This window comes from Silurus aristotelis (genome assembly GCF_946808225.1).
Source record: "Silurus aristotelis genome assembly, chromosome: 10".
Classification (NCBI taxonomy): Eukaryota; Metazoa; Chordata; class Actinopteri; order Siluriformes; family Siluridae; genus Silurus; species Silurus aristotelis.
In genome coordinates this window covers 3168533-3190662 of record NC_139583.1, presented here as the reverse complement: position 1 = coordinate 3190662, position 22130 = coordinate 3168533, and the positions used below count along the sequence as shown (strand labels likewise).

The 22130-nt window shown below is 43.1% G+C and overlaps 1 protein-coding gene across 2 annotated transcripts; it reads left to right on the top strand.

The window, feature by feature from the left end:
- Positions 1–1256: 1256 nt before the first annotated feature.
- Positions 1257–20738, top strand: gmps (guanine monophosphate synthase). 2 transcript variants are annotated; one of them, XM_083551598.1, is made up of 16 exons: positions 1257–1521; positions 4258–4436; positions 6289–6403; positions 6486–6583; positions 7086–7189; positions 7314–7507; positions 8128–8293; positions 8427–8578; positions 9312–9485; positions 9670–9775; positions 9859–9974; positions 10133–10258; positions 13163–13278; positions 13546–13676; positions 18302–18474; positions 18784–20738. In XM_083551598.1, exons 1-16 carry the CDS (start codon positions 1495–1497, stop codon positions 18883–18885), a joined length of 2079 nt encoding a protein of 692 aa, XP_083407724.1. In that variant the 5' UTR covers positions 1257–1494; the 3' UTR covers positions 18886–20738. The 2 variants fall into 2 exon arrangements, with proteins under 2 accessions (XP_083407724.1, XP_083407725.1); XM_083551599.1 differs by lacking the exon at positions 1257–1521 and adding an exon at positions 1667–1876.
- The last annotated feature ends 1392 nt before the right edge of the window (positions 20739–22130 follow it).

Genomic DNA, 22130 nt, shown 5'->3' with positions numbered 1-22130 from the left:
CAAACAAAATCAAACAAACAAACAAAATCAAACAAACAAAATCAAACAAACAAACAAAATCAAACAAACAAACAAACAAAATCAAACAAACAAACAAACAAACCAACAAAAAACAAACACCCAAATGAAATACTGATCTGAAGAATCTTTCATTCTTTTATCCTTTCCTTCTGTCTTTCATTTGTCTTCTTTTTTTTGTCTGTTTCTCTTTCTTTCACAGTCTGTCTTCCTTTCTCCATCATTCTTTCTTTCATTCTCTCTATATCTGTCTCTCTTTCCTGCTCGGTCTCTTTCCTGTTTTCTTTCTTTCTTTCTTTCTTTCTTTCTTTCTTTCTTTCTTTCTTTCTTTCTTTCTTTCTTTATGTGTCTGTCTGTCTGTCTTTCTCTCAATCGTGGTCTTTCTTTCTTTCTTTCTTTCTTTCTTTCTTTTCTATGTCTGTCTATCTTTCTTTCTTTTCTCCATCATTCTTTCATACTTTCTATATCTGTCTGTCTTTCCTGCTCACTCCATCTTTCTTTCTTTCTCCATCATTCTTTCTATATCTGTCTGTCTTTCTTCCTTCTTTTCTCCATCTTTCTTTCTTTCTTTCTTTCTTTCTTTCTTTCTTTCTTTCTCCCTTGCTTGGTCCATCTTTTCTTCTTGATCAGTTTTTTCTTTCTCTCTTTCTTTTTTTCTCCATCATTCTTTCTATATCTGTCTATCTTTCTGTCTGTCTTTCTTTCTTTCTTTCTTTCTTTTTTCTTTCTTTTTGTATGTCTGTCTTTCTTGCTTGGTCCATCTTTCTTTTGTGATCTGTTTTTCTTTATCTCTCTTTCTTGTTTTTTAGGTCTGTCTGTCTTTCTCTCATTCTTGGTCTTTCTTTCTTTATGTCTGCCTTCCTATATCTGTCTCTTTCACTGCCTTTCTTTCTTGGTCCGTCTTTCTTTTTATTCCTTTCTTTATGTCTGTCTTTCTCTGTTTGTCTTTGGTTTTTCCCTCTGCAAATCAGACTTCACACACACACACACACACACACACACACACACACACACACACACACACACACACACACTCTCTCTCTCTCTCTCTCTCTCTCTCTCTCTCACACACACACACACACACACACACACACACTCTCTCTCTCTCTCTCGCTCTCTCACGCACACACACACACACCCCCTCTCTCTCTCTCTCTCTCTCTCTCACACACACACACACCCTCTCTCTCTCTCTCTCTCTCTCTCTCTCTCTCTCTCTCTCTCTCTCTCTCGCTCTCTCACACACACCCTCTCTCTCGCTCTCACACACACACACTCTCTCTCTCTCTCTCTCACACACAAACACACACACTCTCTCTCTCCCTCCTTCCTTCAGTCTCAGTCTCGCTCTCTATCTCTCGCAGTTTATCCCTCCCTCCTCCAGTCCTCTCTCTCTCTCTCTCTCTCTCTCTCTCTCTCTCTCTCTCACACACAGAGAAGAGCAGCAGTGTCCGCTCTTCACTTCTCCACGCATCCATGGCGCTGTGTAACGGCGATACCAAGGTCAGTAAAGTTAGAACCGGTGCAAACACCGAACAGACGTTAGAAAACCGGGAGAACCCGACCAGGTTCTTCTGGTGGTCCCGGTCAGCTCGTGCTCGGCGCGTGAGAGCAGAACCGGGGCTCGGCGCGTGAGAGCAGAACCGGGGCTCGGCGCGTGACGCTGTAACCCTGTCCGGTTTCTCGGCCTGGCTGCGGGCTAAGAGCGCGGGGGGAAACCAACCGATTTCACCCCTAACTCCGTGATAGCGCAGCCCGGACACCTTTCCTGCGGCCCGCCCGCTAACCGTTGATTTATCCGCCTGGTAATCCGAAGCGTCCGGTCTCGTCTCGTTAATAGGCAACGGCGCAGCTAAAGGTAAAGCTAACACGACCATGGGCTACATCCCGAATTAACTCGAGCTGCACTCCGGAGGGCCTTAGGACCCAGTTCACTTCTAGCGGACGCAGGGTGCCTATGTAGGGAGCGAGGATCGGATTGGGATCAGAAGTCCAGGCAGACGTTAGCGGGCTGTAAATGCTAAGCTAGCACACATGTTGAATCTGAGCGGGTTGTTACCTACAAATTTCCTCATTTTACGCACTAAAACGCATTAAAACTAAACGCAATAGGAACTTTTTGCTAATGAAAAACGTCACATTTGAACGTGGAAAGTGATGCTGGCTTTCTTGCTAACATGCTAACACACACGAGTGTGCAGACTCCAGGACAGGACAGGGACAGGGGACCCAATATAATGCATGGAAGTGCATTAAAAATAATGTGTGTGTGTTGGGGGTGTGTGTAGTTCTTCAGACACTTTGTGATGTTGTGTCTGTGTCCCGGAAGTGGAACGTGCGAGCCACGTGGGAACTGCATGTCCTGCTCCAGTGCCTGGAGAAGATCTTTTCATACCCCTGTGCTCTTTGTCTTTAGGGTGTATTTTGCTGTTGGTAGTGATTTCTGAAAGTCTCAGCCATCCAGAGAACCTCCCGGCGTGTTCGTTTACAGTAGTTTACTGTAGTTTACTGTAGTTTACAGTGTCTCCTGATATTAGATCAGTGGTCAAAATGAAATCCAGGGTCTAAATAAAGGGCCAAACGTTAACGATCGACGAGAAGGATTTCAGTGATCGTTCTGCTCTCCAGGTTCGGGTCTTTTCCATTCGTCTAAAGGCGTCGGATAAAATAGTGCGGTAACAGTTTGGAGAAGAACCACATAGACAGGAAAGGTCAAGCGTCCCAATACTTTTGTTCGTAAAGTGTTTATAGAGTCCGTATCGCCGAATGTAACTATAAATGGATAAATAAACATATCTTTTCAAGGGACAAAACTATAGATATAAAACATGGATATATATTTTATAGTCAGCGTGCAGTTTGTGTAGCAGGTCAGATTTACTGTCCTCTAGAAAGAACTCGACATACAGACATTAGTGTGTAAATATCTGGCAACGGAAGTGAATGGAAGTGAGGACCATCGTTATCTAACACTGCACATGGAATTCATCAGAGCTGCACAGGTTGTTGCTGGGTTCCTCTTCCACTCCTCCATAATAACATCATGACTGATGGGTTTCTGAAGAAAAGGCGTCATGTTCTGCTTCAGGATGCCACAGTACATGTTGGAGTCCATGTTTCCCCTCAATGAACCGTGGTCCCCAGTACCAGCAGCATTCATGCAGCCTCAGAACATGATGCTACCACCACCACCACCACCATGATTGATTGTGGGCAAAACACCATTTTCTTTGTTCTCCTGACCAGGGAGATTCACCACACATCCACAGAAGGCTGGACACCATCTGAGCCAAACAAGTTTATCTTAGTCTCATCAGAGGGACAGTGGTACATGATCTTCCACAGGTGGTCTTTAGCAAACTCCGTGATGTGTCTAAATGTCACAATTTTAAACACTTGGGTTTGTTGATCCACGAGGAGGAAAACATTTTGTTCGTAAATAAAAAAGGATACGATACGACCGCAGCCAAAAATATTAGAGTAAAGCATTCTTCAAATGTAGCTCACGCCTTCCATGAAGAACATGATGCTCCAGGTCGTGACCCTGGCAGAAGTTTACATTTCTGAGAAAACCCTGCTTGAACTCTGGTCCAAAGCTCAGTCTGTGTGTCACTTATTTTCAAGACGAATGTTGGGTTGAACGTCTGTGATGCTGAAACGTATTGAAAGTATTCGGACACCTTTTCCACCTGTATGTGGTTCTTCTCCAAACTGTTCGCACATAACTGAGTTGTCGAGTGTGGTTTTTCCCATTTGAATAAGGAGACCCAAAAATGTTCCAGCATAGCAAATGCTCCTGTGCACAAAACCAGATGCATAATGATCTGATTTACATGGGTTGGAAGGTGTAGAAGATCTTCTGCTTTAGAGCTCAACTCTATGAGTGCACCCCAGGCCTCCTTACCTCACCTACATCAGCCTACTGAACACACATCTCCACAAAATCTAGTGGAGCATCTTCACTGAAGAGTGGAGGTTCTAACAAATGGGGACCAGAATGCGACGTTCAAAATGCACATTCCGATCAGGTGTCTACAAACTGGACTATTTTGCGTCCCCGGCTCCCGTGACATTCCGACTCGTCCCTGATAGGAGGCACATGTCTGTCAGCTGAGCTTGGTGTTCATGGCAGTCTAAAGTCTCGCAGATTAGCTGCATCTAATCAGCGTCAGCTCCTACTGTTTAACTGAACACAAGGTTATTCAGGGTTCATTTATGTGTCTCTTTTTTTTTTTTTAGCTGGATATCAGTGGCGAGCCGACAGACGGGTTGCAGGACTACGACGGGGCCGTGGTGATCCTGGACGCCGGGGCGCAGTATGGGAAAGTGATCGACAGGCGAGTGAGGGAGCTGTTCGTGCAGTCGGAGATCCTGCCCCTGGAGACCCCCGCATTCGCCATCAGAGAGCAGGGATTCAGGTGAGATGCGATTCTCCTCATAGCATCCTAACTGAACGTTGACGGTTCCTCGTTCACCGTCGTGTCTCGTATCTCTGCTCACTGGAGGAATCTGTGCTGATTTAAAGGGTGGTTTGGTCTCGTAGAGCAGTTCAGCACGCCTCTGCCTTCAGCCCACACACTTTCTGGGCCGAGCGAAAAGCACTGGATCACATGGCATTCCTACAGAGATGCACGTTCATTGTTCATCAACAGCTCACAAATACACACCGTGGCCAAATGTATTGGGACACCCAACCCTTCCAGCCAGATGTGGCTCTGCCCCAAAACTAGGAGACTCAAAGCTGTTTCAGCATGATTAGTACCCCTGTGTACAAAGACTGATCCATAAAGATCTGCTTTACATGAGTTGTTGTGGAAGATCTCATGATTTCTATATTTTGGATGGATGTTAACGCTGACCACATGATGTCATGATGTCTGACATCCAGCAGCTCCGTAATGTCGTTATGGAGGAGTGGAGGAGGATCCCAGCAACAACCTGTGCAGCTCTGGTGAATTCCACGCCCAGGAGGATTAAAGCAGTGCTGGATAACGATGGTCTTCACACTAAATATTGACACTTCGGAACACTGTTTTGACACGTTTACTGAGGGTGGACTCACTTCTGTTGCCAGTTATTTTATCTTCAGTGGAGAAAATAATTATTTGATTCTTTGTTCACAAAGAAATGAACAGTCTAGAATATTTATGGTAGGTTTATTTTAACAGAGAGACAAAACAAATCCATAAAATAAACATCAAAGAAAGGTTTTAAATTAAATTGTATCAGATGGAGTGAAATAAGTGTTTGATCTCGTATCATCCAGCAAGAACCCTGACTTCCACACACCCAAATTATTTCTGCACCTTTTAAGAAAGTTCTCCTAATATCAACTCATTATGTGTGTAAAATACGTCACAGAATCAACCTCTTCCTTTCAAACCTCTCCACCACCGTGCGAAAGACCAAAGAGCTGTCAAAGAGGGTCAGGGATGAGATTGTAGACCCGCACAAGGCTGGAATGGGCTACAAGACGATCAGTAAGAAGCTTGGTGAGAAACAGACCACTGTTGGAGCGAAAAATTAGAAAATGTAAGAAATACAAGAGAAGTCAATCGCTCCATGCAAACTCTCACCTCATGGGGTGAGGATGATTCTGAGAAAGGTGAGGGATGATCTCAAGGTAGCTGGAACCACAGTCACCAAGAAAACTATTGGTAACACACCGAGGTCCTTCTGCTCAACAATGCACTTGAACAGGCCCATCTCAAGTGTGCCAGTGAACACCTGAATGATTTAGAGAAGGTTTAGGAGAAAGTCGTGTGGTCAGATGAGACCAAAATTGAGTTCTTTGGCATCGACTCGACTCGCCGTGTTTGGAGGCAGAAAAATGCTGAATATGACCTCAAGAACATCATCTCCACTGTCAAACATGCTCTGCTAAGGGTACAGGAAGACGTCACCACATGAACGAGGCCATGCTCTGTAGAATCTTGAATGACAACTTCCAGGCCTCAGCCAGAACACTGATGATGGGTTGTGGACTGGTCTTCAAGCATGACAATGACCAAAAACATACGCCAAGACGACAATCTGATGGACTTGTAGCTCATTCCAGCCTGGCAGTTAGGTGTGTGTGAGTGTGTTTGTGCAGGATTGTATAATGAAGTTGATCTTTCACACACACACACACACACACACACACACACACACAGTGTGTTATTTGGGGCAGAGTTATATCCAAATGAGCTTTTCAGGCCTGTTTAGGAATGCATTCGAATACAAAGAAAGGATTGAGAAATGATACAATCGCTACACCTCTTTTCTCAGGGCCATCATCATATCCGGCGGTCCAAATTCAGTCTACGCAGAAGATGCCCCGTGGTTCGACCCGGCCATTTTCACCATCGGCAAACCCGTCCTGGGGATCTGCTACGGCATGCAGGTGCGCCAATGAGACGTCGGTTTTCCGAAGTGTTTTTCCGCTTGAATGTGGCAGAGACTAATGTGTTTGGTGTGTGGTATAGATGATGAACAAAGTGTTCGGCGGTACGGTACACAGGAAAAGCGTAAGAGAGGACGGCGTGTTCAGCATCGGCATAGACAACTCCTGCTCGCTTTTCAGGTACGTGTTCACGTCTCTTTTCGGGCGCGTTAGGGGTCGACCGATTAATCGGCACCGATAGTTGATTGCTGGAACCATCGGCTATCGGCAAAAATCCATACAGATAGTTTTTCCAGCTTCCGATCCGGTGTCATTACGAGAGCGGCCTCTAGAGGCCTGAATTACTGAATAGCTGTTTGTTTTTACATGCGAGACTGCACGCTGCACGGAGTGCGCTATATTTCTTATTTATATTTTATTCATTATATAATTACATTTATTAATTAATATATCCATATTTTTTTTTTTTCGCACATTGTCATGATTCAGTAGTCTATTTTTCTTTCTATTTAGTATCCATTTTAATAACTATTAGTTGATTAATTGGTTATCAATCAAACCTAACTATCAGTATCTGTAACTTAAGTGTGTGTGAATGGGAGTTCAAACAAAAGTGGTGTGTGTGTGTGTGTGTGTGTGTGTGTGTGTGTGTGTGTGTGTGTGTGTGTGTGTGTGTGTGTAGGGGTCTACAGAAGGAGGAGATGGTGCTCCTGACTCATGGTGACAGTGTGGATAAAGTAGCAGATGGGTTCAAAGTGGTTGCTCAGTCCGGCAGCATCATCGCAGGTACGCAGATTTATATTTGGAATAGATCCTCTCTAAAAACCGAAAAGAACGCGGCATGATACGTGTTTTTTGTACGCCGATTCCGGTGTTCACCGAAGGCTGAGGCTGAATATCTTTCCTCCAGGTATCGCCAACGAGCAGAAGAAGCTCTACGGGACGCAGTTTCACCCGGAAGTCGATCTGACGGAGCGAGGCATGGACATGCTGCGGAACTTCGTGTTCGAGATCGCCGGCTGCACCAGCAACTTTACCGTGCAGAACCGGCAGCTGGGCTGCATACGCGAGATCCGGGAGAAAGTGGACAAGTCCAAAGTCCTGGTGAGGGAAACGTGAAGCGTGGGGGGGGGGATGGATGAGAAGATTATTAGAAAAAGATAAAAAAAAAAGAAAAAATAAACTCAGCAGTAGAATCCATATTGTTTTTCCCGCATGTCGCCCAGGTCTTAACCGAATCTGAATCTGAATCAGGTTTATTGGCCAAGTGTGTTGATGCACACAAGGAATTTATAGACAAGACTATACATGACGATACAGATTATACAAGACTATACAGATCTTCATACAGACCTAAATGAGTGTTCCAGCAGGTACTCAGGTTAACACTAGCACATTTTAACACGCTTATCTGGCAGAATTTTTATTTTGTTTTGTTTAATTTGAGGTGTTAATATGCAGCGTTTTAATTCGGATTGCACTTTTAAGACGATCGCAACGCTCCATGTAAATGCACCACGGGTAGAACCTAACTGAGAAACGTGATGGCCCGGGTCACGTGTGAGAGAGCGACGTGTACCATTACATGGTATTATCAGTGATGCAGTCAGTCAGTAATGTAAAACAGCATGTGGTGATGATTTTGTGTGTGTGTGTGTGTGTGTGTGTGTGTGTGTGTGTGTGTGTGTGTGTGTGTGTGTGTGTGTGTGTGTGTGTGTGTGTAGGTATTGTTAAGCGGAGGCGTCGACTCTACAGTGTGCACAGCCCTACTGAACAAAGCTTTAAATCAGGACCAGGTGATCGCCGTTCACATCGACAACGGCTTCATGAGGAAGAGGGAAAGCCAAAGCGTGGAGGAGGCCCTTACTAAACTTGGCATTAAACTCAAAGGTACCATCGTTTCCTCCTAACTGTCAAAAGCTCAGTCCAGGAGAAAAGATCTGGTGTAATTAGAATTGTGCTGAATTATAACGACTAGCCGGTAAAGCGGACAATGAGTTAATCCCCAGGGTTTTGTGTGCAGTCGTGAACGCAGCGCACACGTTCTACAACGGCACCACGACGTTGCCCATCTCCGAGGAAGACCGCACACCCAGGAAACGCATAAGCAAGACCCTCAACATGACCACCAACCCCGAGGAGAAGAGAAAGATCATCGGCGACACCTTTGTCAAGGTGTGTAAATGACGCCTACCTGTAGGTCATGGTGTTTACTATAGTGTTGTTCTACACTTTCTGATCGATCCAGAATTTAGGAGCATGAAGTTGATATTGTAAAACAGAGGACCAGTCGTTTAATATTCCAGACTTGCACAATAACAAAACTGAACAACCAGGTACACGATTCAGAATCATACAATTTAGAATTCTACTAATTTTAGATTTTTGAATGCTTGGGTTTTTTTTAATGTTTGATTTTAGAATAAAAAATGCTTGATTTTAGAATTGAGGATGCTTGTAGGATTAGCTCAGTGGTTAAGATGTTGGAATTCTGATCAGATCCCACCACCACTAAGCTGCTACTGCTGGGCCCTTGAGCACGGCCCTTAACTCTAAACTACTCAATTGTATTAATGAGATAATTGTAAATTGCTGTGGATAAGGGCATCCGCTAAATGCCATACATTATGATTTAGAATTTAGAATTAAAAATGCTTGATTTTAGAATACTTGGTTTTAGAATTTGTAATGTTTGGTTTTATAATGCTAGAATTTAGAAGTAAAATTTAGTCCAATTTTGTGTTTAAGATATATATATATAATAATTTTGCTCAGTTTATTTAAAAACATTTTTTTGTAATTTTCTTTTTGTAGATGAAATCCTTCAAATTAAGATTTTATTTTTATGCTATTGGGCATTAATCAGTGAAGTAAATCTTTACCTCCTGGATTGTGATTTTGCACCCAGGTAGCGAACGAGGTGATTGGCGAGATGAACCTGAAGCCGGAAGATGTGTATCTGGCACAGGGCACGCTCAGACCCGACCTGATCGAGAGCGCGTCTCACCTGGCCAGCGGCAAGGCAGACGTCATCAAAACTCACCACAACGACACGGAGCTCATCCGCAAACTCCGAGACGAGGTACAGCATGACCTTTAAAGCCCCTGTTTTATATGATGATGAGGATGAAGGCTAGCACCTGATTTCCTTTTATTTGGGTGAAGCATCATTATAGACATCTTACAAGCACGTAGGAATTAAAACGTACAGAATATATTTACTTTAAACCATCGTTTGAAACCATCTTCTCGGCTCCGTTCACCAGGGGAAGGTGATCGAGCCACTGAAAGATTTCCACAAAGATGAGGTTCGAGCGTTGGGCCGAGAGCTGGGACTCCCCGAAGAAATCGTGTCCCGGCACCCTTTTCCCGGTGAGTTCCAGCTGAAGGTTTAAACACAACAGCATATCTTTTGATGTAGATACCCAGCTTCATGGTGCACTTTATCCTCCCAGGTCCTGGTTTGGCCATCAGAGTGATCTGCGCTGACGAGCCGTACGTTTGCAAAGACTTCGCCGAAACCAACAACATCCTAAAAATCATCACAGACTTCTCTGCCAGTGTAAAGAAGGTAACAGGAGTGTTGTTTCTTTTTTCTTTTCTAAAAGACCAAACAACACGTCCCTAATTTTCACGATTTCCCTAATGATAATTACACTAATTAGGATTCATGATGCACGGAACTCATTAGCGTGTTTTGTTGATAACTTTTTCTTCGTTCGCACGCAGCCACACACTCTGCTGCAAAGAGTGAAGTCGTGCATATCGGATGAGGAAGAGGAGAAGCTGATGCAAATCACCAGCCTTCATTCACTAAATGCCTTCCTGCTGCCAATTAAAACCGTCGGCGTCCAGGTGAGTCGTCTACCGCCACGGGCCCTCAACCAGTTTCATTAGGGGGAAATTAATATACATTTTATACAGTTAAAATAAATAAATGATAGCAATTTACTAAAAATAGTAAGTATATAACACTAAAGACTGCTACTGTACTATACCACTACTCCTACTAGTTCTGATACTCCTACCACATTACCAGCTAGTAATAATTATTACTCTATACGACTAGTATTACTACCATTACAATCCTACTGCTGCTACTACTAATAATGACCTATTTATTACTAGTACTACTACTATCTCTACAATACTACTACTACTAATTATTACTTCTATACTACTAGTTCTGATACAACTACCACATTACCTCTGCTGCTAGTAATTATTACTCTATATGACTAGTATTACTACCATTACAATCCTACTACTACAAATAATTACCTCTATACTACTACCTCTACTATACTACTATACTTCTAGTATTACTATCACTACTATACTACTACTAGTATTCATTACTTATATACTACTGACACTACTACATTTCAAAAGCACAGCTGCTAATATTCATTATTATTATTATACTAATTTCACTCTTAGTGCTACTATTACAATACTATTACTTTTACTAATAAAAATTACTTCTATACTTCTACAGCACTACTACCCCTCCAATACCACTGCTAGTGATAGTAATTACTACTGGTAGGTTTTGTAGTTACCAGCACATAGAGGAGCTTTTTCCTGACACAGCTGTTTTTAGACCACTAGGCGTGTTTGTTTTCTCGCTGTCTGCTTTTTGTTTTTATTTTGTTTTTTATTCCTGTAAATGGCCGGTCTCTGTTCCGTGTTTCTCCAGAGGTCTGGTCTGTCTTTTGCCGCTGGCTGATCGAGCAACTCCGTTCATTCCCAGATGTTTGTGTGTTTTTTGGGGTTTTTTTTTGGTTATTTTTCCCCTCCATTCGCCCCAGAGCTTGTGGTTAAACCCAGACGTTGTGACGCACAGTTTAGGGTTTATTTTAGTCTCTCACCGTCTGGAGTTCTGTCTCCTTCTTCCAGGATGTTGTGTGAGGGTGTACATTTATATAAAATAACACTTTTACACTTTGTATTTGCTTATAGTTAATCACAAGGTCTTCGAGTCTCACATTTACAAAAAAATGTGTAGGTTTTGTGTGTACAACATCCTGTAGCATGGATGTGTAAGCATGTAGCACAGAAGAACTGCTTTACATGTCAATAAATATGTCCAGACGCCTTTTTCAGCTCATCCTGGGACACGGTTGATACATCAGTTGTGTTTTAGTGCTTTGATCTTGACCTTTAACTGGAACTGAGCCAGCGAGATGAAGCAGTATCGAGGCTTGGAAAAGCTCTGTGTTCTCAGACTGCGTTCACTTCTTCCTGAAAGCTCAAAAAAACGACAGAAGACCTCTTAATTAATGTGTGTTTATTTTCAATAATCTCGAAAGGTTCGAGGAATTTTTGATAAAAAATTTGGCTCAGAAACCTGCATTGAGGAAAACGAGGTTTGCGTAGCAGCAGCCTCTTGTGGCAAATGAACCTCATGCCACCTTCGTTCCAGCCGAAGACGTAATTGTTGTTGGTTTGTTTCTTCTCATGAATATTCCTATAAACGACCCAGATTATCACTAACCTCAAAAGTTTTTCATTTTAAATCGGGAATGAAAATTAAATTTCCAAACGGTTTTCAAATGGAAACTTATTAGCGTAGACATGGCCTTAGTCATGTCAATGTCCCTGTGAATTGTCAAGTGTTATGGAAGAGAGCTTCTGACCAATCAGATTTTAGAATTCTGTAGCGCCAGGATTTCAATGTGTGTAAAAATGTTACCGGATTAAGCGGTCACCATGACTCATCAAAACTTCGAAATATTGAAATGCCCCAGCTGTAATATTTATAGCACCATGAACAGAGATCCTGATGGCCTGTAGAGTTGAGATAACTAACACGTGGACGTCCAACCGCAGGATACTTGCGTCATCTCTTACGTCAGTTGTACGTTTCCGTGTGTGGACTTTTCATATTCTTTGTGTCCGGAGTTCAGAATAAGACTTGCACTTTACTCTAATTCTGACGATCACCTCCTCCTTCTCCTCCTCCTCCTCACTTCCTGTCCCAGCACCACAACCTGCTTAATATAATCTCTCTCACACAACATTACAAATCTACCATGTTATCAAAACTATTAAACAATCTGTCACCAATGTTCAATCAATTAGGATTGAGATGTTGTGCATTTCCCCCTGGAATGAATGAATTGATCTATCTGTCTGTCTGTCTGTCTGTCTGTCTGTCTGTCTGTCTGTCTGTCTGTCTTGGCTTCTTAAATAATATAATTTCTTTTTAATTGTTTTTATTAGATAATTTTACTAGATAATTTTTTTTTGTCCAATCCATCATAAATATATTTATTATTATTATTATTATTATTTTGTTTGTTTGTTTTTATTATTATTTAATAATTATTTATTTATTTATTTATTTATTTATTTATTTATTTATTTATTTATTTTTTACATGATGAATCTTTGCTCATGTCTGAACCTGAAGCTGAATGTAGAAGGCTTTTGTCCTGTCATATTGCACACAATGAACATAACGTCAGAAAAAGTGGGAAAAATATATATATATATATATATATATAAATGTCACTGTGTAACTAAAAACATACAAACAAATAAAGTCCGCATATGAATATTGTGGTCACTCTCTGTTCCCTAATTATAAATTTACTTTGAATTTTATTTGCGCACACACACTGCTACAGGTAGTAAATTCATGAGGTGCTGGATTGAACGTTGGTTTAATATTTGCATAAAAAAGCCATCAAACTCTCTTACAGTTTTATGTTGTTGAGGGTTGATGTATTATTAATGGTGATATTTGGTGTACAGGGCGATGCGCGGTCGTACAGCTACGTGTGTGGAGTGACCAGTAAAGAAGCTCCTCACTGGGAATCGCTCATGTTCCTGGCCAGACTCATCCCTCGCATCTGTCACACCATCAACAGGTAATCTCTCTTCCCCGCCCTTCACTTATCACCCCATCACCTCATCAAATCACCTAACATCCTAGTTATAATTATTTCAGAAAGAGTTCAGAAATTCCACTTCCTGTCTCCTACACTTTCAAACTCTGCCGTACCCTCGAGGGAATGAGTACATGATTCTCTCTCTCTCTCTCTCTCTCTCTCTCTCTCTCTCTCTCTCTCTCTCTCTCTCTCTCTCTCTCTCTCTCTCTCTCTCTCTCTCTCTCTCTCTCTCTTCCTCTTCTCCAGAGTCGTGTATGTGTTCGGGTCACACGTAAAGGAACCTCCAACAGACATCACACCCACGTTCCTGACCACAGGAGTACTGAGCACGCTCAGACAGGCCGACTTCGTGGCTCATTCCATCCTCAGGGAGTCGGGTAAGAGACTCGCATCACATCACACTCGGGTTAACGATGAACGACCTTTCAGTGGAGGAGGAGTAAAGTTCATGTGTGTCCATGTGTGGGATTTAAACCCTTCACCGCAGGGCAGTAAAAAAGTGAAGGGTAGGTCTTAATCATTAACAGAACACAAACTAGAGGTATGGAATGGTGTGTTCAGAGAGACTCCTCCTACTTCATCATAATTATGTAATATATGATCGTTATTATCAAGATAAATCCACAAAGATCTCAAACTCACAATGTCGTCTATACAGTAGGTGAAGGTGGAGGAAGTCTATACAGTAGGAGATGGTGGAGGAAGTCTATACAGTAGGAGATGGTGGAGGAAGTCTATACAGTAGGAGAAGGTGGAGGAAGTCTATACAGTAGGTGAAGGTGGAGGAAGTCTATACAGTAGGTGAAGGTGGATGAAGTCTATACAGTAGGTGAAGGTGGATGAAGTCTATACAGTAGGGGACGGTGGAGGAAGTCTATACAGTAGGGGAAGGTGGAGGAAGTCTATACAGTAGGTGAAGGTGGAGGAAGTCTATACAGTAGGTGAAGGTAGAGGAAGTCTATACAGTAGGGGACGGTGGAGGAAGTCTATACAGTAGGTGACGGTGGAGGAAGTCTATACAGTAGGTGAAGGTGGAGGAAGTCTATACAGTAGGTGAAGGTGGAGGAAGTCTATACAGTAGGGGAAGGTGGAGGAAGTCTATACAGTAGGGGAAGGTGGAGGAAGTCTATACAGTAGGTGAAGGTGGAGGAAGTCTATACAGTAGGTGAAGGTGGAGGAAGTCTATACAGTAGGGGACGGTGGAGGAAGTCTATACAGTAGGGGAAGGTGGAGGAAGTCTATACAGTAGGTGAAGGTGGATGAAGTCTATACAGTAGGGGACGGTGGAGGAAGTCTATACAGTCGGTGGAGGAAGTCTATACAGTCGGTGAAGGTGGATGAAGTCTATACAGTAGGAGAAGGTGGAGGAAGTCTATACAGTAGGTGAAGGTGGAGGAAGTCTATACAGTCGGTGAAGGTGGAGGAAGTCTATACAGTAGGAGAAGGTGGAGGAAGTCTATACAGTAGGTGAAGGTGGAGGAAGTCTATACAGTAGGTGAAGGTGGAGGAAGTCTATACAGTAGGTGAAGGTGGAGGAAGTCTATACAGTAGGTGAAGGTGGAGGAAGTCTATACAGTAGGTGAAGGTGGAGGAAGTCTATACAGTCGGTGAAGGTGGAGGAAGTCTATACAGTCGGTGAAGGTGGAGGAAGTCTATACAGTAGGGGAAGGTGGAGGAAGTCTATACAGTAGGGGACGGTGGAGGAAGTCTATACAGTCGGTGGAGGAAGTCTATACAGTCGGTGAAGGTGGATGAAGTCTATACAGTAGGAGAAGGTGGAGGAAGTCTATACAGTAGGTGAAGGTGGAGGAAGTCTATACAGTAGGTGAAGGTGGATGAAGTCTATACAGTAGGGGACGGTGGAGGAAGTCTATACAGTAGGGGACGGTGGAGGAAGTCTATACAGTAGGAGAAGGTGGATGAAGTCTATACAGTAGGTGAAGGTGGAGGAAGTCTATACAGTAGGTGAAGGTGGAGGAAGTCTATACAGTAGGAGAAGGTGGAGGAAGTCTATACAGTAGGAGAAGGTGGAGGAAGTCTATACAGTAGGAGAAGGTGGAGGAAGTCTATACAGTCGGTGAAGGTGGAGGAAGTCTATACAGTCGGTAAAGGTGGAGGAAGTCTATACAGTCGGTGAAGGTGGAGGAAGTCTATACAGTCGGTGAAGGTGGAGGAAGTCTATACAGTCGGGAACGGTGGAGGAAGTCTATACAGTAGGGGACGGTGGAGGAAGTCTATACAGTAGGTGGAGGAAGTCTATACAGTAGGTGAAGGTGGATGAAGTCTATACAGTAGGTGAAGGTGGATGAAGTCTATACAGTAGGTGAAGGTGGATGAAGTCTATACAGTAGGTGAAGGTGGATGAAGTCTATACAGTAGGTGAAGGTGGATGAAGTCTATACAGTAGGTGAAGGTGGATGAAGTCTATACAGTAGGAGAAGGTGGAGGAAGTCTATACAGTAGGAGAAGGTGGAGGAAGTCTATACAGTAGGAGAAGGTGGAGGAAGTCTATACAGTCGGTGAAGGTGGAGGAAGTCTATACAGTCGGTGAAGGTGGAGGAAGTCTATACAGTCGGTAAAGGTGGAGGAAGTCTATACAGTCGGTGAAGGTGGAGGAAGTCTATACAGTCGGTGAAGGTGGAGGAAGTCTATACAGTCGGTGAAGGTGGAGGAAGTTTATACAGTAGGGAACGGTGGAGGAAGTCTATACAGTAGGGAACGGTGGAGGAAGTCTATACAGTCGGTGAAGGTGGAGGAAGTCTATACAGTCGGTGAAGGTGGAGGAAGTCTATCGAGTAGGGGACGGTGGAGGAAGTCTATACAGTAGGGGACGGTGGAGGAAGTCTATACAGTAGGGGACGGTGGAGGAAGTCTATACAGTAGGGGACGGTGGAGGAAGTCTATACAGTAGGGGACGGTGGAGGAAGTCTATACAGTAGGGGACGGTGGAGGAAGTCTATACAGTAGGGGACGGTGGAGGAAGTCTATACAGTAGGGGACGGTGGAGGAAGTCTATACAGTAGGGGACGGTGGAGGAAGTCTATACAGTAGGTGGAGGAAGTCTATACAGTAGGTGGAGGAAGTCTATACAGTAGGAGAAGGTGGAGGAAGTCTATACAGTAGGAGAAGGTGGAGGAAGTCTATACAGTAGGAGAAGGTGGAGGAAGTCTATACAGTAGGAGACGGTGGAGGAAGTCTATACAGTAGGAGACGGTGGATGAAGTTATACAGTAGGAGAAGGTGGAGGAAGTCTATACAGTAGGTGAAGGTGGAGGAAGTCTATACAGTAGGTGAAGGTGGAGGAAGTCTATACAGTAGGTAAAGGTGGAGGAAGTCTATACAGTAGGAGAAGGTGGAGGAAGTCTATACAGTAGGAGAAGGTGGAGGAAGTCTATACAGTAGGTGAAGGTGGAGGAAGTCTATACAGTAGGGGACGGTGGATGAAGTCTATACAGTAGGTGAAGGTGGATGAAGTCTATACAGTAGGGGACGGTGGAGGAAGTCTATACAGTAGGGGACGGTGGAGGAAGTCTATACAGTAGGGGACGGTGGAGGAAGTCTATACAGTAGGTGGAGGAAGTCTATACAGTAGGTGGAGGAAGTCTATACAGTAGGTGGAGGAAGTCTATACAGTAGGAGAAGGTGGAGGAAGTCTATACAGTAGGAGACGGTGGAGGAAGTCTATACAGTAGGTGAAGGTGGAGGAAGTCTATACAGTAGGTGAAGGTGGAGGAAGTCTATACATTAGGTAAAGGTGGAGGAAGTCTATACAGTAGGTGAAGGTGGATGAAGTCTATACAGTAGGAGAAGGTGGAGGAAGTCTATACAGTAGGTGAAGGTGGAGGAAGTCTATACAGTAGGAGAAGGTGGAGGAAGTCTATACAGTAAGGGACGGTGGATGAAGTCTATACAGTAGGGGACGGTGGATGAAGTCTATACAGTAGGTGAAGGTGGAGGAAGTCTATACAGTAGGGGACGGTGGAGGAAGTCTATACAGTAGGGGACGGTGGAGGAAGTCTATACAGTAGGTGGAGGAAGTCTATACAGTAGGTGAAGGTGGATGAAGTCTATACAGTAGGTGAAGGTGGATGAAGTCTATACAGTAGGTGAAGGTGGATGAAGTCTATACAGTAGGTGAAGGTGGAGGAAGTCTATACAGTAGGTGGAGGAAGTCTATACAGTAGGAGAAGGTGGAGGAAGTCTATACAGTAGGAAACGGTGGAGGAAGTCTATACAGTAGGTGAAGGTGGAGGAAGTCTATACAGTAGGTAAAGGTGGAGGAAGTCTATACAGTAGGTGAAGGTGGATGAAGTCTATACAGTAGGAGAAGGTGGAGGAAGTCTATACAGTAGGTGAAGGTGGAGGAAGTCTATACAGTAGGGGAAGGTGGAGGAAGTCTATACAGTAGGGGACGGTGGATGAAGTCTATACAGTAGGGGACGGTGGATGAAGTCTATACAGTAGGTGAAGGTGGATGAAGTCTATACAGTAGGAGAAGGTGGATGAAGTCTATACAGTAGGTGAAGGTGGAGGAAGTCTATACAGTAGGTGAAGGTGGAGGAAGTCTATACAGTAGGTGAAGGTGGAGGAAGTCTATACAGTAGGAGAAGGTGGATGAAGTCTATACAGTAGGAGAAGGTGGATGAAGTCTATACAGTAGGTGAAGGTGGAGGAAGTCTATACAGTAGGAGAAGGTGGAGGAAGTCTATACAGTAGGTGAAGGTGGAGGAAGTCTATACAGTAGGTGAAGGTGGAGAAAGTCTATACAGTAGGTGAAGGTGGATGAAGTCTATACAGTAGGTGAAGGTGGATGAAGTCTATACAGTAGGTGAAGGTGGAGGAAGTCTATACAGTAGGTGAAGGTGGAGGAAGTCTATACAGTAGGTGAAGGTGGAGGAAGTCTATACAGTAGGAGAAGGAATGAAATGTAATAAATTTAATGAGATAAAATGAAACGAATCTATAAAAGCGACGTGTGTGTGATATCGGTGTGTGTCTGCAGGCTACTCGAGCAAGATAAGTCAGATGCCGGTCATCCTGGTGCCGCTGCATTTCGACCGGGACCCCCTGCAGAAGCAGCCGTCCTGCAGACGCTCGGTCGTCATCAGAACCTTCATTACCAGCGACTTCATGACGGGCATCGCCGCCACGCCGGATAACCACATCCCCGAGGAGGCGAGTGTCACGTCGTCCCCTTCCGTCGCCAGCATTCTTTTATTCGTCTTGTTGTTGTTTTTTGCCAAGTAGCTTTTATCCATAGCTAATGAAAAGTAGGGATGATGATCCATTATGATTCATTCTTTATACCAAAACGTCCAGCTCTGGTGAACAGTATTGTTTGTTCTCTCAATATAGCAGTAGCTACTTTTTAAGTCATTATTATTTAGTAACAAACGCAATGGATTTCCTGCAAAAGCCTGAAATTTTCTCAAGTGTATAAAAAAAAAAAAAAAAAATGGTGCTCATTCCCCTTTTGTCCTGCAGGTGGTGCTAAAGATGGTGAGCGAAATCAAGAAGATCCCAGGCATCTCCAGAGTGATGTACGACCTCACATCCAAACCTCCTGGAACCACAGAGTGGGAGTAAAGAAGTCTCGGGGGGGGGTCATCTTCCTCCTCCTCATCCTCATCATTACCTTTCTCTTTATTTTCCCTCATTTTTTTTCTTCTTTTTCCTATTTCTTCATCCTTCTATGGCAATGTTTCACCAACAAGCTCTCCACCCTCAGAGATCACAAGAAAACATAATACAACATTCCCTATGACAGCAGCTAGTACTGTGAATTAACACACACACACACACACACACACACACACACACACACACACACACACACACAGCCAACAACTTTAACATTGTCTAGGACTTATTATTAATATCAGTATATGATTCATATTATTATAAGTTCTTTGTATATTTTTTCAGGACTCGCTCGTCTCATACGTTCAGCAGAACGTTCTCACGTATATTCCGGGACACGTCAATAAAATTGATACGGGGGGTTCAGAACGTCTTTCCTTCAGCCGAGCGTCCGCGAGTTCCAAGTTTGAAGACACGACGCCACGTACGCGGTTTTAAACGAACCGTTTAATCCGTCGCAATTGATGAACCTCTAAAACACACACACACACACACACACACACACACACACACACGCTTCTAGTACGAGTTTCATCGTCCTCACTCCTACTTCCACATCAGCTTTATTCACCTTGTCTTCTCCTCCTACGTGACCAATTATGTTTATTTGCCAAATAGAGCCGGTTTTGACGTTAAAGGCACTCGAAGAACTGCTACTTTTTTCCTTTTATTTTTTTTCCTTTTAGGTTTCTTTGCTTATTTGTTTCTTCTGGAGATTTCGAGATCCGCGAAACGTGCTGTGAAGGAGCTTTTCCCCGAGGCGGTCGAGCTTCCTTAGACTTTGTGCCTGGTTCTTTTGTCGTAAATGTTTATTTTTTTCCTGTCTTTCAGGGATGTGAACAACTAACATGCTGCATTATTATGTTTTTGTTTTTGTTCTTTTGCATTTAGCTGAGAACGTATACTCGTGTCTGCTTCTGCGTATGAGAACGGGAGCATCGTTTGCACATTTAACCATATCTCGTTTTATTTTTTACCCATAAGGCCTTGGTGCTTCGCTTCCTGTGTAGCGGGTAGAAGGTTTAGATGAGCGATGGGGCAAAAAAAAAATATATATAAGGGGCTCAGCTGTGATCACATGACCCATTAACCTGTTATAATGATTATTTTTAAGTCTATAGAAAAGTGGGAGGGGCTACAGGTTACTTCTGTTACCTATACATAGAGGTGTGTTTGTGTGTGTGTGTGTGGGGGGGGGCGGCAATGGGCAGTGCGGGGGGGCAAAAACCAGAAATCTATGCCTGATGTAGATAAGATTTGAAGTGTTGTAACGATGAATAACATGCCTCGCTATTTATTGTCTCTGTACGTCTCATTTACACACGAACATTATTTCAGTAGAAAGGAGATAAAAAATATTGTAAGGGTGGACTGGTTCCTGGTCTTAAAACTGCAAGCTTTGTTCTTATCCTCTCTCCTTCTTTCTTTTTTACTTTCTCACGCTTTCTCTCCTTCCTTCCTTCCTTCCTTCCTTCCTTCTTTCTTTTTTTTTTTTTGTCTCTTCTGTCTCTCGCATTTTTACGTGTGCATTTTACGTGCGTCTACTCCGAAGAAAATACTATTAAAATGAATTTTTTTTCAGTAGTGGGTTCAGCTGCAATCTGACATGGTGTTTGATTTATGCAATTGTTTTTTGTTTTGTTTTTTATTAGTTTTTTGTATAAATGAACAAAAAGCTTTTTTTTTTTCCTTTTTAGTATTGTGCCTCGAAAAAATAAAAAACCAAGTCACTGCATGCAGTTTCCTGACGTTTGTATAATGAGATCCGAGCTTTAATAAAGAAGTCCATGTTCAATTTGCTTTTTGTGTGTGTGTGTGTGTGTGTGTGTGTGTGTGTGTTATAACCGGGTCGATGTGGACCCTGGATTGTGATTGGCTGGAAGTCCAGAGTGTTTAAACTCAGGTAGTTTGCAGGCAGTTTAATTCAAACGAATGTGCTGCTGTATAAAATAACCGTTACCATAGTAACATAGAGTTCCATATAGACTGAGCGCTATTATGAACATTTCCCAACGACCTTACTGAGTTCCATGGAGGATTTCTGTCCTGTTGAACTGTAGAAAAACGGAGCTGGAAACTATCTTAAATGAGAAATCTAAAGAAAAACAGCAGCTCCATCATGTAATGCCACACATCTGGCTGTGGATCATCTCCTACATAATCAAATGGAGTTGCTACCACTTATTATTAAACCTCAACATCATTTGCTCACAATTAGTTACATTTTAGTTCCAGCCCTACGCTCTGACACTGGAGACTCCTTCTCTAGATGTTTCACCACATCAGCAATTCCAGGTTTTCTCATTTTTCCATAGAGCATCTGAGATTATAAAAATTTTGAGCGAGATGTTGCTATGGAAACAACTATGCATTCGAAAGAGAGGGTTAATAGAAAGCTATGATTGACAGCTGCACTATTGCTGAGTTCATGAACAGCTTTTGACCAATCAGAATGCAGAATGTCAATAGAAACGCAAGAATAGAATTGCTTTTATGCTCCAGTTTTGTGCACTGGATTGAGAAAAACAGCGTTCAAACTTGAATTATGAAACTTAAAATGAAAGTATGTAATATTTACTGATTTCTCGTGTTTATTAATTCAGTATTGTACAGAAGGTTGGTACTTGGGTTCAGTAAGGATGCCTTTGTTTGTGTGTGTGTGAGAGAGAGAGACAGGTGCAAAGTTCTCCACTGAGGACTGAAGAACATGTAGTGACAAGTTGGGCTTCATAAACAGCAGCATCTCTGAGGATGAAGGTGCTACAGCTACTGTATCAGAGTGTGTTGTGGCGTGAGAGAGAAAAGGTGTGCGTTTGTGTGTGTGTGTGTGTGTGTGTGTGTGTGTGAGAGAGAGAGAGTGTGTGTGTGTCTTTTACATTGGCATTACAGCAATTAATTCATCCCCTAAGCGTTTTATGGGTTACTGAAGGTGTTATTAAAGGCTTTGGAGCTGCTGGAGTTCACTTCTTACACACACACACACACATTTTTTCCTTTGTGTTGGTATGAAAACTTAATCTATATTAATGTATGCAGTGTTTGGCTGTGTTGCTCCCAAAAAAGAAGCAAAAGACCGTTTCGTATGAGCATGCACGCACACACGCACACACACACACACACACACACACACACACACACACACACACACACACACACACACACACACACACACACACACACACAACCAGTTC